The sequence below is a fragment of the Colobus angolensis genome, unplaced genomic scaffold (assembly GCF_000951035.1).
Source record: "Colobus angolensis palliatus isolate OR3802 unplaced genomic scaffold, Cang.pa_1.0 Scaffold259, whole genome shotgun sequence".
In the NCBI taxonomy this organism is placed as follows: domain Eukaryota; kingdom Metazoa; phylum Chordata; class Mammalia; order Primates; family Cercopithecidae; genus Colobus; species Colobus angolensis.
Window position 1 is genome coordinate 3,134,805 of NW_012115810.1, and position 14,391 is coordinate 3,149,195.

Consider the following 14,391-nt stretch of genomic DNA (forward strand, 5'->3'; position numbering starts at 1 on the left):
ATACAGGAACCAGTCATATCACTAAGATGTACAGACTTGTCTTGATATTCACAGCTGCAGCCTCTGCAGACACAAGAATGGCTAAGACTCCTTTCATAAACAACCTGTGAGAGTACACCAGGGCCCAGAGGCACATACCCGAAAAGAAGGGAGAAATGGCTTACATCTCTTCTATGGGTACAGGGTTTGTTTTTTAAGTTTCTATCAAGATTTTTAGAAAATCACTAGGAATTATTTTGTAACATGTTTTGTTGGAAATTTTGCTAAATATGATTACATACCTTCATACTTTCTTAAATATCAGGCACAGAATGTAATTCAATGCATCCTTGATAACTCAGAGCCACTACCATAAAAGTTAATGAACGTATTGGGCTTTGTGTCATTCTGCACATTTTGTTTCTTTTCTTATTCGCATGTAGTCACTGAGGCTACCGGTTCCACTTCTTGGCATTTGTTACTTTTGCTCAACGTTGATGTGAGAATACTGATTTGTAAGACTACTAGATTTGCACAATATTTACGATTCAATAAACTCTAAATAGAAAACATACCAAAACGCAAGCATGGCTTTTTTTCCATAAAGTAAGAGGATTTTGTTGGTGCACTCTGTGGCAGTTATTTCAGCAGTGTCCAAGAACCCTCTAGTGTACATCCTAAGTGACCTAGAGTGTGTATTCAGGATGTCTGAGAGATACAGATGATTGAGAATGACAGACAAGTGGGGGTTATAAAGTATAACATCACAGCTGGGCACGGTGGTGGCTCATGCCTGTAGTCACAGTACTTTGGGAGGCCGAGGTGGGTGGATTGCCTGATATCAGGAGTTCGAGACCAACTTGGGCAACATGGTGAAACCCTGTCTCTACTGAAATACAAAAAAGTAGTCGGGCATGGCAGTGTGCTCCTGTAATCCCAGCTACTCGGGAGTCTGAGACAGGAGAATCATTTGAACCCAGGAGGCAGAAGTTGCAGTTAGCCGAGATCATGCCATTGCACTCCAGCCTGGGAGACAGAGTGAGACTCCATCTAAGAAAGAAAGAAAGAAAGAATAACATCACTATCCCATGAGGAAAGCTCACAGCATTGTATGAATGAACCAATGTTATGCTCTGTAGAAATGTATCATCTTTCTGCACAGTCTTCTTTCTGTGACAATATTAACATTTACACCCAAAAATTTGAATTAATAACTTCCTTACTTGAGAGAATAACATTTTTTTGTTGTTGTTGCTTGCAGGCTTTAAGCCTCAACAAACTCGATAAATTCTTATTCTATATAGCCTTTCATTTGAACCAACTCTTCCAATTATTTAAAAAGCATATGTGATTATGGAGTGAAGTGTGACCACCCAACAATCAAAACCCTTATTTATTTTTTAAGCTTCTTCTATCCAAAGTCCTGATATTTGTGACTCATGAGCAAAAAAAGTGTTGCATTGGGTAAGTTTGGTTTCCAATGTTAATAACAGAAAGATTGGTGGCAAAGAAAATCTAATACATTAAGCAGAAATATTAATCATCATAACCTGATTCTGGTTCCATGAGCCAGAATGAATAACCTGATAAGGAGGAAAGCGGTCACATCTCACCTCCTGCTGGAGACACAGTGCACTGCAGCTGAGGTCAGATGGACCTGGGTTAGAGTCTCAGTACCACTACTCACTAGTGGGAAACATTTAAAGAACAATACTTAGCCTCTTTGAACTCCAGTGTCTTAATTTGTAAAAAGTACAAAAAGACCTACCTCACAGAACTGTAGCATTGCTGTGAAGATTTACATAGATACAATGCCTGACACCTTCCTTTCACCTTTTCCCTCCTCCTAGTCATAACCATTTAGCTGCTGCTTCTTGATGGCTCCATAGATTACACAGATTCTCGCCTTAGTCTTCTGTGTCCTCAGGTGCTGGGCACTTGAAGGTACTCATTAAGCATTTGCTGTGTTCCAATACTGACATGTCAGTGACAATTCCTTTTGGATTTGTAATCACTCTTAATAAACTGAGCAGCAGAATCTTCTGGTATATTTCACTTATTCTATCAAGAGCCTTTGCTGGCTGGGTAAACAGAGCACAGATCTGGGCTCTGGAGAGTTACAAAAGAGGGACAAAACACCAAACACCATCCCTACCTTCAAGGGGCTTATAAATCAATGGAAAAAAGAAGTCACATGAAAAAAATATGTAACTCTACACACACCAGAAGGCAAGAGGATCCAGACAGAAAGCTGAGTCCAGGGTGAGAATGTAGGGTAGGATTCAAGGGTGAGCATAGAGAAGGTGGTTTCTGGATTATTATGAAGCAGTCACTGTCTGAACTGTGCACCACGCTTAGGTTTCTTTAACAGTCTCAGGCTTGCTGTGGACACTGTGCTTTTCAGAACACTTTTTTTTTCAAATATAACTATATACACAAATATGTGCAATATATATATATATATATAATCTCCATATATAAGGGAATGCACTACATAAAAGTAATTACAATAAAGCTCTTATGTCTAGAGTTACTTGTTAGGTGCCCAGGGAGTATACTTGAGCCTGTTTCATTTCTACCCTAATACAAATTTATACATCACTCATGAAAACTTAGTTTTGTCATCTGAGAGTCATCCTGGAAGGGAAATTCCTAAGGAGACGATTCCACTGTTTCTCCACTATATTCTCTACTGTGCTGCTCTATTAATTATTTCAAAATTCATTACTCAAAACTCTTCATGGGTAAAATTCCAACTATTCTAGGATAGAATTTAACATCATTTGTAATGTCTCTGACTTGTGTTTCTATCTTTTCCTACAAGTCTTCACTACCCTTCTAACACTCCACCATATTGGGCTGTTTGCTGGGTTACAAATATGCCATACATAAAATATGCCAGGCTCTAGTTATGCCATATAGCTTTACTTTTAAATTTCATCTTTATTTCAATACTGACATAGGTTTGAGAATCTTTGCAGTTCCAGTGTTGCTGGAAAAGGGGTCCTGATCCAGACCCCAAAAATGGGTCCTTGGATCTTGCAAAGGAAAGAATTCAAGGGAAGCCATAGCATAGTGGAAGAAGCAAGTTTTTCAGAAACTGCTTCGTTACAGTGCGGGGTATCCTCAGGAAGCAAAAGGAGGAATGCCCTGTCCTTTGTTAGCGCCTCTACTTTTATAAGGAGTTACAAAGAGCTACAATGAAACTTGGAATATGCCTACATGCTCACTGAAGGCAGGGGCCTTCGGTGTGATTGATATTACATGACACTTAATCTTTTAACCTAAGCATGCTCATTAACGTTATCTCTAAGTAATGAGGGCTGAATTCTTAGGACATAGGGACATTCTGCAGGCATGGTGGGAGATGCTCTGTATGGTCATAACTATTCTGTAATAATAGGTTGTAGCCAGCTTGGAAAGTGGCTGTTTTCAGACCATAAGCATTAACCTTATAGGTGCCTTAAGAGCATTCTAGCTCTTCACTTCAAGATGGAGTCATTCTGGTCATACTTCATTAGACCAGAGGCCTAGTGGGCAGGGGTTCCTTCAACATCTGGAGTATATTTCCTTCCCTATTTCCATTCTAATTCATGTGCTACCTCTTCTATAATGTTTTCCTCAAACTCTACCCTATTCAAAACTGGCTTTACTCATATGACCAACTCAGCACATATCACATTATTTATAGCTATGTATCCACCCTGCCCTTAGAAGCAAGGATCATAGTCCTATTTCAAAGTTCCAGCAGAAATGATAGTATCCAGTACACCAACAGGAACTGAATTGGTGTGACAGTTGTATCAGTTAGCCACTGATACAACTGATACACTGATGTTCCACAGAGAACATCAAAGGAGATCTCTAAAGTAAAAGTATTACCAGTAATCTTTGATTATTAGGCCTCTTCAAGGGGACTAACTATAATTAGCCTCTCAACATAGACATTTAGAGAACCATCATATTATCCAAATGGCTCTCATAAAACTTTCAAATGGCTGTAATCTCATTTCATTTCATTTCATTGTGTGAATATATGAGAGAGATACTAATACATTAGAACAATTAGAACGCACTCTTGTAATGATAGGAAAATAGACAAGTGCCCAGAAACAAATAGGCTAAAGTTAAGCCAAAACAGAGGTAGGTTAGTGCCATAGAAAACAGAATAAGTCACACTTTTAAAAGTCAAAAATCCTAAAAGATCTAGGAATCATGCTGAAATACAAGTTGCTTTTGGATCATTAGTGGAGAGCTTCTATCAAACTCTGGGTTTAAACTATACCAAGGAGACATTCAGATTATATATTTCTATATTATATTACACAGGAAAAAACTTCCCAATATTGTAGGCTGTGAAACAGGAACAATTACAAAGTAAACTCAGTAGTCAAGAGAAAAATACCAAGCAGTAGGTTAGATAGAATTCTGAATGCAATTATCTCCACAACACACTGCCAGATGGCTCCAAAAGAATAATGGTCCCATCTGACTTTTGTAAGAAACAGGGAGGAGACAAATTTTAGGAAATGCTTTCCCCATGGAAGTTAAAAACAGAAGTCTAAATAGAGTTCTAATAATGAGGAATACTACTAACGACCTTGGAGGTTTTTCCTAACATAAGAAACAATGTCATCTGCACCCATTTCTGGAAAAATGAGTAGACATATCCTTATATAGTTTTCATAATCTTCTGTTCATAAAGTGCAAATTGTTTACTCTTGAAACATACTCTTAAATTGTTTATATCACCAAGAGTTCTTAGCTTTGGGGGTGTCTAAATTTAAATATTATATTCAAACAATCAAAATGTTGTACACTGATTTACTAATTAAAACAAAGAAAAAAGACAAGACACTTTGTATCACAATTTAAAATGTGCAAGGAAATTAGTTAGGATAAATATTTATTTCCACATAACATTTCTTAGTTGTGAAAAACACAATATCCTAGTCACATTTACACATTACTTAAACTTGTCGCTAAATTACATTCAAGATATTCAGCAATTTTGACCAGGAATCTGAAATTAGAAGTAAATATATAATACTACATTTTTCTTATATTTTATATGATTTCAAAATATTAGGATTAACATAGGGATAGCTTTAAAATTCACACGAGAACAAAATGACTATAAAAATACTCAGAAATACAGAATTTCATTGGATATGATTGCTTATTCAAATAGGTGATCATGTGAAGATTTAAATTCACTATGATCATTTTCAACAGAACAGTTATTAATATATTAAAACACTAAGAGACTGCTTTGGGGAATCACTGGCTAAATCATAAAACAATGAAAATGTTTACAATGTTGTATCTGTATTATAAAATACACAAAGGCAACACATTTGGAACAGAAAATTTCTGTATTTTTTCAGCACTTATAAATATGAACTTTATTAACCTAAAATTCTTCTTTCTATAAATTTTAGGCTCATGTTCCATAAAAAGGGGGGCTCCTTAAAGAATTGTGAGGGGAATTTTTAAAAGGTATCAAAATGTAGAACTTAATGGAGGCTTTGTTGATTTTATTTCCTCTCATTAGTTTAATCACAAGAGGAACTTTTCCTCACTTTTCACGTGCACTTCTAAGCAGAGTACATAATTAACAGTCTGTAAAAGCCACAGGGCTCTGAATTATTGTAACGGAATATTGGAGTATTATAAAGTTGATGATTACTGCTCATTCTTAGGAAGCAAGAGCATTATGAGATTTAGTTTTATTAACTTCACATTCATTGAAAGTGAAATGAAATACTGTATTTTTAGTAATGTCCAAAACTTCTTAACTTTCTCTCCCCTTATATAAGTTTAGTAAAGATGTATTATTTTATATGGACTGAAATATCTACAGAACCTTCTCAAATAGATTCTGAAATTTTCTTTTAAAAGACTGTTTTTCCACAACATGCATTTAATTTAAAAGTGGAAAAAAAACTGTAGAAAAAAATGACAATTGGACACCTGTTGGTCTAACATGAGAACATGATTCAGGATCAGCATTAAGCAGTGCATGACCATTAGCCGCAGAGTAACTGTACAGGAGTGGAATTTCACATACAATGATTCACCATGTGGCATTCCACAAGTATATGTTTATTTGGAAAACATCTGTTGTCAGTGGGAGACAAACTTAGCATATTTCTGATAAAGGTTTATATTGAAAAATCCCACAAAACTGTTACAAAGTTTTCCTAAAGCATTTCGTACAAGCCTAGTATTTGATCATTAGTCACAGCTTGAATTTTAAGCAAATACTACTTAACTCTGCATTATGTCTGATTCTCCTTAACAAGTTGTAAATAGGTTTCTATATATTTTTTCAAGTGACTTTAAGTTTTAGTTACATATAAATTGTTAAGTATTAAATGTATCATATTAAATCAAGGAAATGCATAAATACAATTATTAAAAAATGCTTTCAAACTAACTTTTTGATTTGGGTCTTTTGAAATAAGTCACTAATACTAAGCTATAAAAACTAAAAAGAAGTAAGACAACCTTTCAAAAATTCTTCTGAATTAAATTATCAGGCATCTTCAGGTCACTAAAGTAGGAAAATACAAACTAGGTAAATATGACTTATCTCTTTAAGGAAGCTATTGCTCTCATAAAACTGACAATCAGAATCCAGTTTACAAATGTCTAAGGTACAGCAAGGAACACACAGATTCTTGCCTTGACTGTTGTATCTGCTCACAGGGGTGTCTCACTGCTCAGAAGTTTAAACACGGAAATGAAACAAGTATTGCACTACTTACAGTGTGAAGGTGGATTTGGGTTGAGGGACAGAATTTACACTACATGATCAAAGCAGTTTTATTAATAATTGTGACACTCTTCTCATATATATGTAAAAAATAAATTGAAGATCGAGTCATAGACAAGTCTCCCTGTCAACACCTTTCCCTGAGTCAGCTTTCTTCTCTTTTCGGCTTTCAATGCTACAGAAGGAAAAAAAGGAGACATTTATTACTCCAATCCAGCATGGCTACAATGAGGTCTGCTTGCTCAGACTTAAAACCCATCAACCCCAAAGCACCACAAGAGCTCTTAGGCATTGCTCTCTCATGCTGCGAAGCACAGACAGACAGCAACAATTAAAATCCTCTGCACTCAGTGAGATAGAAACCAAGAACTGCAGAGAAGGGGATATTCAAAAACAGACAATAAACAACAAAAATCAGACATTTTTTAAACAGTTCCAGAAACATGCAAGATTAATACCATGGTCCTCATTTGGGCAAGTGACTCACTGATGATTGTTGGAAATGTCAGCCATGCCCCCAACTTAAGACAGCGCCAACTCTAGTAAATGACACAAACAAGATGTCGCAGGAGGCATTTCTGGGCTCTGCTGCAAATGGCTCCTCTCTTGTGCATGGACTGGATCTTGACCTTTGATGAAGACTGTACCTTGACCAGGTTAGACAGATAGCTCCACTGGCCTGAAGGACAGGTTACCATGCACGCTGCTCTCCAGACACCTGTGCTATCTTTTTACAGACAAATCTTTACCCTGTACATCAGAGGAATGATGCTTCTCAGAAAAACTCATTCATTCTCAGATAAACTCATTCCCAAATGGCTTCTGTTTAATCTCACCCTCTCATTAACTTCACCAAACTTTGAGCAAACTGGTCACGTGACTCTACCATTTTTGTCTATTTGTCTATTTGGTTTTTCCATTGTATAGTTTTCTTACTCTCATGCTGAGAGTTTTCATGGAAAATTCAAATAATGTCATTACAGAGATGAAGTTCACACCATGTTCCAGAGAGGGCAGAAATGCTTTCTCCCTGATACTTGCAGCGCACAGCAAAACCCTTCTCATCTGAGGCTTCTATGTGACCCTCCCCACTGCTGACACAAAGGGCAGCCCATAGCCAGCTACTAAGGCCCTGGGTTGGAAGAATCCACACATTTTTACTATTAACTTCGGTCCTTAATATAAATTTATGAAACACTTGATGATGGGCCGCACCCTTGGTTTTATAACTCTTCTCCAAGTAATAAAGTAATAAAACTCCATTTTTCTATTGGAACTCCTGTGCAGCTTTCTAAGTGGTCAATAACTTAGACACATTCTAAGAGTATGTTTTTTAAATTGTTTTTCCTCCAATTCAAGCTAGAAACAGCCCTTCTCAGTTGTCACCACCACCCGGCACCATCAGGTAAGAAGTGCCGGAGCTTCTGCCATCTGTGGCACACTGCCAGCTCTGAGAGCTGGTGTGAGCGCTTGTCTATGGCGCCCGGGTTTGTGCCTGCCACACTTCTCAGCACATACTACTTACAGGTCAGAGCAAAGCAACTTTTCTCCCTTTTCTTTTCTCCTTCCATGAGAAAAGATGACAGTGTGCACATGATGTGTTGAGAGCCTTAACTCGTATTTTTAACTCCTCTATCTGTATGACTCACTTTCTTCTACTTTAAGTTCCTTTTATATGACAAGTGTCTGCTCTCCTGCTTTCCAAATTAACTTTTCCTTAAGCTCTACCTGCCTTCCAGTCTCTTCTGCCAAACAAAATCAATGAAAAAGGGGAGCACTGGGCTGGGTGTTGGAAGATCTAGGTTCAGTTTTCAGAAGCTCAGAATGAGCTGCATGACCTTGGACTAGTTTTTTAATCTCTCTGAGACTTGGTTTCTTCATCTATAAAACTGGTTTTGGAATAGATGGCCTCTAGGTTCTCTTGTAGTGTGAATTCCAGAATTCTGAGGCTGGTATTCCCAATTCCAATGAACTCTTATTTTTTTGAAAGAGAGAATAACAGATCCTATCTGTAGGAGATTATAGGACAGAAACATACTGGTCTCTATACATGTGCAATTATTGTGTGCACAATACTTTGAAACGTAGGAGGTGTTCCATAACCTTTTGACAAATGAATGTGTTCCAAGTGGCACTATTAGTCACCAAGCCGTAAATAAAAAGATTCATAATATCAATTTGAGCCACAGATGTGCTTCCTCCTGATTCCCTGCTTTGGTTGTTTGGTTACAAAACAATAACCTATTAAAAGACTGGGGTTTTTTTCCCCTCTTTATCATAACCATAGTTTTGGTATCAGATTAGATTTCACAAACTATGAAGCAGAAATTTTATAACCAGCTCAAGACCTCTAGGATCCATTGTTCTGAATTACTTCTTAACGTTCACTTTTGTGGAGGTCAATCAATTTTAAGCTTTCATTGTAACAGGCATGTATTATGCATCTGTTAGCTGTCATCGTAATAAACATACATTGCATGTCTATTACACGCCAGGAACTCCACAATGACCTAGGAATACAAGATAGATAAGAGTGTCCCTGCCTTTGAGGAGTTAAAATTTAAAATATAAGGAAGTAATATTTTAAGAGAAGGCAAAAAGTGACCTGGTGCTAAGTAAGCTATGAAACTATTACTTTTTAACGTCACTAAAATAGTGTTTTTTTGTTTTTGTTTTGTTTGTTTGTTTTTGAGACAGAGTTTTGCTCTGTTGCCCAGGTTGGAGTGCAGTGGCACAATCTTGGCTCACTGCAACCTCCGCCTCACAGATTCAAGTGATTCTCTTGCCTTCGCCTCCTGAGTAGGTGGGATTACAGGTGTGCACTACCATACCCAACTAATTTTTGCATTTTTAGTAGAGATGGGGTTTCACCATGTTGATCAGGCTGGTCTTCAACTCCTGAGCTCAAGTGATCCACTCGCCTCGGCCTCCCAAAGTGCTGAGATTATAGGTGTGAGCCACTGCGCCCAGCCTAAAGTCGTTTTTATGAATAATATTTCCAAGAAGTCATGAGAGAGCCCAAGCCTAGGCAATTAGAGCAAAGAAACAGAATCTGGGATAGAAAAAGGTGGTGGGGGAGTGCAGGGGTGGGTATTGGAGGGGTAGAGTGGATAGTCCCAGAGACTAGCCTCTGTCACCAAGGCAAAGCTAAGTGCTGCTTTTCCGCACATTGCCAAGGACCTTCTCCAGATACACTGATCTTGGGTATGGGTTTTATCAAATGGATCAGTTGTTAACCTGTTCTGAAGCAATGTGGTCGTTAATGAGCCCTATTTTCACCAGCCCATTTAATACGCTGCAGAGGCTCTTGTCACACGTATGTATGACATCAGGATCAAAATTAGACATCCTTCAGATAAGACAGAATTTGCAGTTAGTTCTTAGATTCTACTGTCAGTTAAACTAGATAAAATATTTTTGACAACAAAAAGTGAATGATATAATTGAGAAAATATAACTTGGATTCCAAATTCCACGAAAACAGTTTTCTAGGCTTCTCTGACACATATTATACCACAGGATGGAAAATAACTCAGAATGGGGAGTGTCAAAGGTTGCATGGATGCCAGCTCAGTACTCAGGAGATACAGACCCTAGTAACCTGCTCTTTGGACCTCTTTTTGCCAATGGATACTCTACCAGGTACTAAATTTTCACAGCTCCTGGTCATGATGTTTTAAAGCCTTTAACAGCTACCATGAAAAGGAAGTGGCTTTGGGAGCCTTATTAGTATCAGTGGTTTTAGAATTCTGTAAGTCATACACTTCCTGCCAGAGTTTCTACTGTAATGAGGATAAAAGAGATTAACTACCTACCAAGGATGTTTCTCACATGGAAAACCACAAATGCGATCACATCAAAAGGTAAGGAAACCTGGATAAACTTTCATTCTACAATAGTTTGAACCTCACATTAGTGACAATACATTTAAATAATAAGAAACAAGTAGTTCCATCTAAAGATAAAGGATAGTCTATTGAAAATTGGACCTGCTTTAAAGCACATTATATTGTTCACTAGAGTCAACCCACTGTGGACTTTGAATCCATACAATACAGGAAGAAAAAATTTCACAGGTTTGATTGTTTCAAATTCTCCACATATTGACCATCAAAGGCATTTTGTTTGAGCTCATAAGCCTGGATTTAACATTTTTTAAAAAAATCAGAGAAATGTCATATTTTTCACGTGACAAGTACACATTGCAATGGGCTTGAGAAACTGTCCTTCTCATAATTCTGATTTTCTTCAAAAGTACTAGCAAAACAGAGAATTACTATGAGAAATATTTATCAGAACTGTAGCAAGGATCTTTGAGAAAGGAAGTTATAGCATGTTTTAGAATAAAATGTTACTTTGTCCTGAGCCAAGCAAAGAAATACATGAAAGTTTTAAAGTCTTATTAAGACAGAAAACACCAACCAAAAGTCTTTGAGAGGGAGCCCATTGAGTTATTTATTAATATATTATCTTCATTTGTAGTAAATATTAAAGGTGGTTGAGAGAGAGAGACAGAGAGAGAGAGAGAGAGAGAGAGAGAGAGAACTAATTCCCAGCTTCTGGGATGAAGAGTCTATACACCTGCTATTTGTCTTGTCTTGTTTATACTGTTTGGTATAGAGATGACACTGAAGCAGCATGCCATTTTGGGGTGACAAAAACCAGCAATAAGAGATATATTCTCCAAGTCTAATGTAGCCTCTTTCTCTTGCCCCTGTTTCCAGTGATGTCTCATGAAGTGAGATACAGCTTGCCAGTTTGGAGGCATGGTGGTACATAATGGAGGCTCTCAGCTTTGTAACTTCTCTCTCTCTTTTTTTTTTTTTGACAGAGTCTCTATTGCCCAGGCTGGAGTCAGTGGCACAATCTCAGCTCACTGAAACCTCTGCCTCCTGGGCTCAAGCAATCCTCCTGCCTCAGCCTCCCAAATAGCTGGGATTACAGGCATCCGCCACCATGCCTGGCTATTTTTTTTTTTTTTTTTTGTATTTTTAGTACAGAGGAGATTTCACCATGTTGGCCAAACTTGTCTTGAACTCTGAACCTCAAGTGATCCGCCCACTTTGACATCCCAAAATGCTGGGATTACAGGCATGAGCCACTACACCCAGTGAGCTTTTCAATCTCCTAAAGGGACAAATTTAATTTTCCCTATCCATAAATTTGATGCCATTACTAACTATAGTTCTGTGAAACTTTTTGATTATACATGATGCATCTGTATAAATCAAAGAAGGAATAAAGTTTATTCAAGTTTCAGACTAACTTAAAGAGCTAAGTCATTACAGAAATACCATCAAACTTAGTCTGTTACTGGATCTGAGCCCAACACTCTCCATGCCTTTTGCCTCCCCAAAACTCACACAGAGGACATAGACTGACCAGGTTTCTAGAAGACACCATTTAACATAAGGAAATGCAACCAAGGAATAGGTTTGAGGGAGAGGGTCTTACCTTTGGGGAATCAGCTTCTAGAGTGATTAGGAAGGGGAGCTTATGACAAAAATGTAATATAAAAATTAAGTAGAAAAAGTTAATTTAAGGTTACGAAAATAAAGGAACTTAATAATTATAGTAAACACTGTCCCAAATCCCTCAATCACTCTCTAACAAAAAGAGATATTAGCAAAACATACGAATTCCTTTTTCTTCAGATCAGCATCTAAGAAGACTGGGTGATTTGAACTCTTATTTATAAATCCTGGAAAATTCAGCTGGAAATCCTATGATGACTGTTGATATTTAGGGACACACTCTTCCCCCAGCATGCACTTAAAACTACCATCCACAACTGCAGGAGTTGTTTGTATGTTCACATACAGAGAAGTAAGAACGGATAGAACTTTCAGGAGTTGAAAGTTTTGGGATAAGAAGTTTCGGGAAGACTTTTCAGGGTGTTGGAATCAGGAGTAGCGCTACACTAAATATAAACATTTATGCATATTTATAAAATATAAATGTAAAAACACACACAATGCATATCAGTCTAAAAAAGGGAAAATAATGGAGTGCAAAATGTGGCCAGACATCTAAAGGGATCCTGGGGGAAGTGAGTGATGAGGGAATAAAATAAAATCATATTGAAAAATAGTAGGCCAAGATGAATGTCCAAAAATGTCATGCATTGTGACTCATTTCTAGCACAGTTCCCCCACCACAGTAATAGCTTTGGAGTAAGTTATTAATTTGAAAGGGGGATGTTGAAAAACATACCAACATTTGAAATAATTACAATTTATACCCACTTTCAGAAAGAATTTTCTGGAATATTTTAGATCTAAATTTGATGGAAACCAATATTATTCTTTTGCTTATGGTTTATGTCAAAAAACAACTGGAATTAGTATAAATTCTTATTATTTTAAAATCCAAACCTTTTAGAAGGAAAGCTTGACTCCTTATCTTTTGAGTTATCGGCAGTAATCAGAAGGTTCCTCCACAAGGCAGTCTTTGACATTTCATCAGATATATTGATCACAGATGGATCATCTCTAGACAGGAGTTTCCCCAAATGAAATAATAAGCATTACATAGTAACTGCAGTTTTTCAATGACAGAAGCTAAATATAAGAAAATCATGTATCTACGAAGAGCATTTTTCCCAATTTTTAAATTGTGGTAAAATACACACAACATAAGATGTACTACCTTAACTATTTTTATAAGTACATTTCAGGGTTATTAAATACATTCATGATGTTGTGCAACCATCACCACTGTCCATTTCCAGAACTCTTTTTATCCTATAAAACTGGAACTCCATACCTACTAAACCATAACTCTCCATTTCCTCTTCCTTCCAGTCCCTGGCAACCACCATTCCACTTTCTGTCTCTAGGTTTCTGACTTCTCTAAGTGCCTCATATAAGCAGAATCATACAGTATGTGTCTTTTTGTGACTGGCTTATTTCATTTAGTATAATATCCTCAAGGTTCATCCGTGTTGTAGCATATGTCAGAATTTCCTCCTTTTTAAACCTGGATAATGTTCCATTGTATGTATATGCCCCAATTTGTTTATTGTACAGTGTTTTTGATAATTAAAAATGGAGAGGTATTGAATATTTCTCTTAATTATTGAAAACAATCTGTGAAAAATAAAAAAATCTAAAGAAAATATGCTAGTTGTATGGATACTGATTTGGCCTGTGGTATTCTTAATTCATTTCAAATTACAGAGAATGGGTTCCACATGTCCATGGCTTAAACTCTTGCCCCTAACATCATAAAATCCAGATTACTTCCCTCCTTTGCTCAGACCTTGCAGTGGCTCCCAGTCACTCAGAGTCAATGCCAAGTCCTTATAATGGCCTAAAGGCTCTGTCCCCACCTCACCCTGATTTCACCTCCTGCTACTGCACCCCTGCTCATTCCTTTCCAGCACCAATGCAGTAGCCTCCTGACTGTTCAGGAACACAATGGGCATGGTGCTGCCTGGTGGCCTTGTCCTTGCTCTTCCCTGTGCTCATCATGTCCTTTCACATGGAGCAACCCTGCCCCTTCTTTGTTCAAATGCCACCTTTTCATATGACCCTGATTGGTGATAGGTCACAAGAGAGGAACAAATGCAACTTTTAAGAGGAGAAAAACCTTGGGTCTCCCTCTCTTGCCCAATCTGGAAATGTGTTCTTCAG

The 14,391-nt window shown here is 37.4% G+C and overlaps 1 protein-coding gene across 4 annotated transcripts in view; it reads right to left on the bottom strand.

Annotated features, from left to right (window-relative positions):
- Positions 1 to 4,843: 4,843 nt before the first annotated feature.
- The window catches only part of SLC4A10 (solute carrier family 4, sodium bicarbonate transporter, member 10), a 379,697-nt gene continuing 370,149 nt past the window's right edge, over positions 4,844 to 14,391 (bottom strand). For 2 of the 4 annotated variants that reach the window (XM_011947102.1, XM_011947101.1), the window contains exons 25-27: positions 13,132 to 13,248; positions 12,212 to 12,250; positions 4,850 to 6,932 (exon numbers count right to left, since the gene is read on the bottom strand). In XM_011947102.1, coding sequence (XP_011802492.1) covers positions 12,238 to 12,250; positions 13,132 to 13,248 — 130 coding nt within the window. In that variant the 3' untranslated portion in view covers positions 4,850 to 6,932; positions 12,212 to 12,237. Of the gene's footprint in view, positions 6,933 to 12,211; positions 12,251 to 13,131; positions 13,249 to 14,391 lie in introns of all 4 variants that reach the window. The other 2 variants (XM_011947103.1, XM_011947100.1) reach the window with 2 other exon arrangements.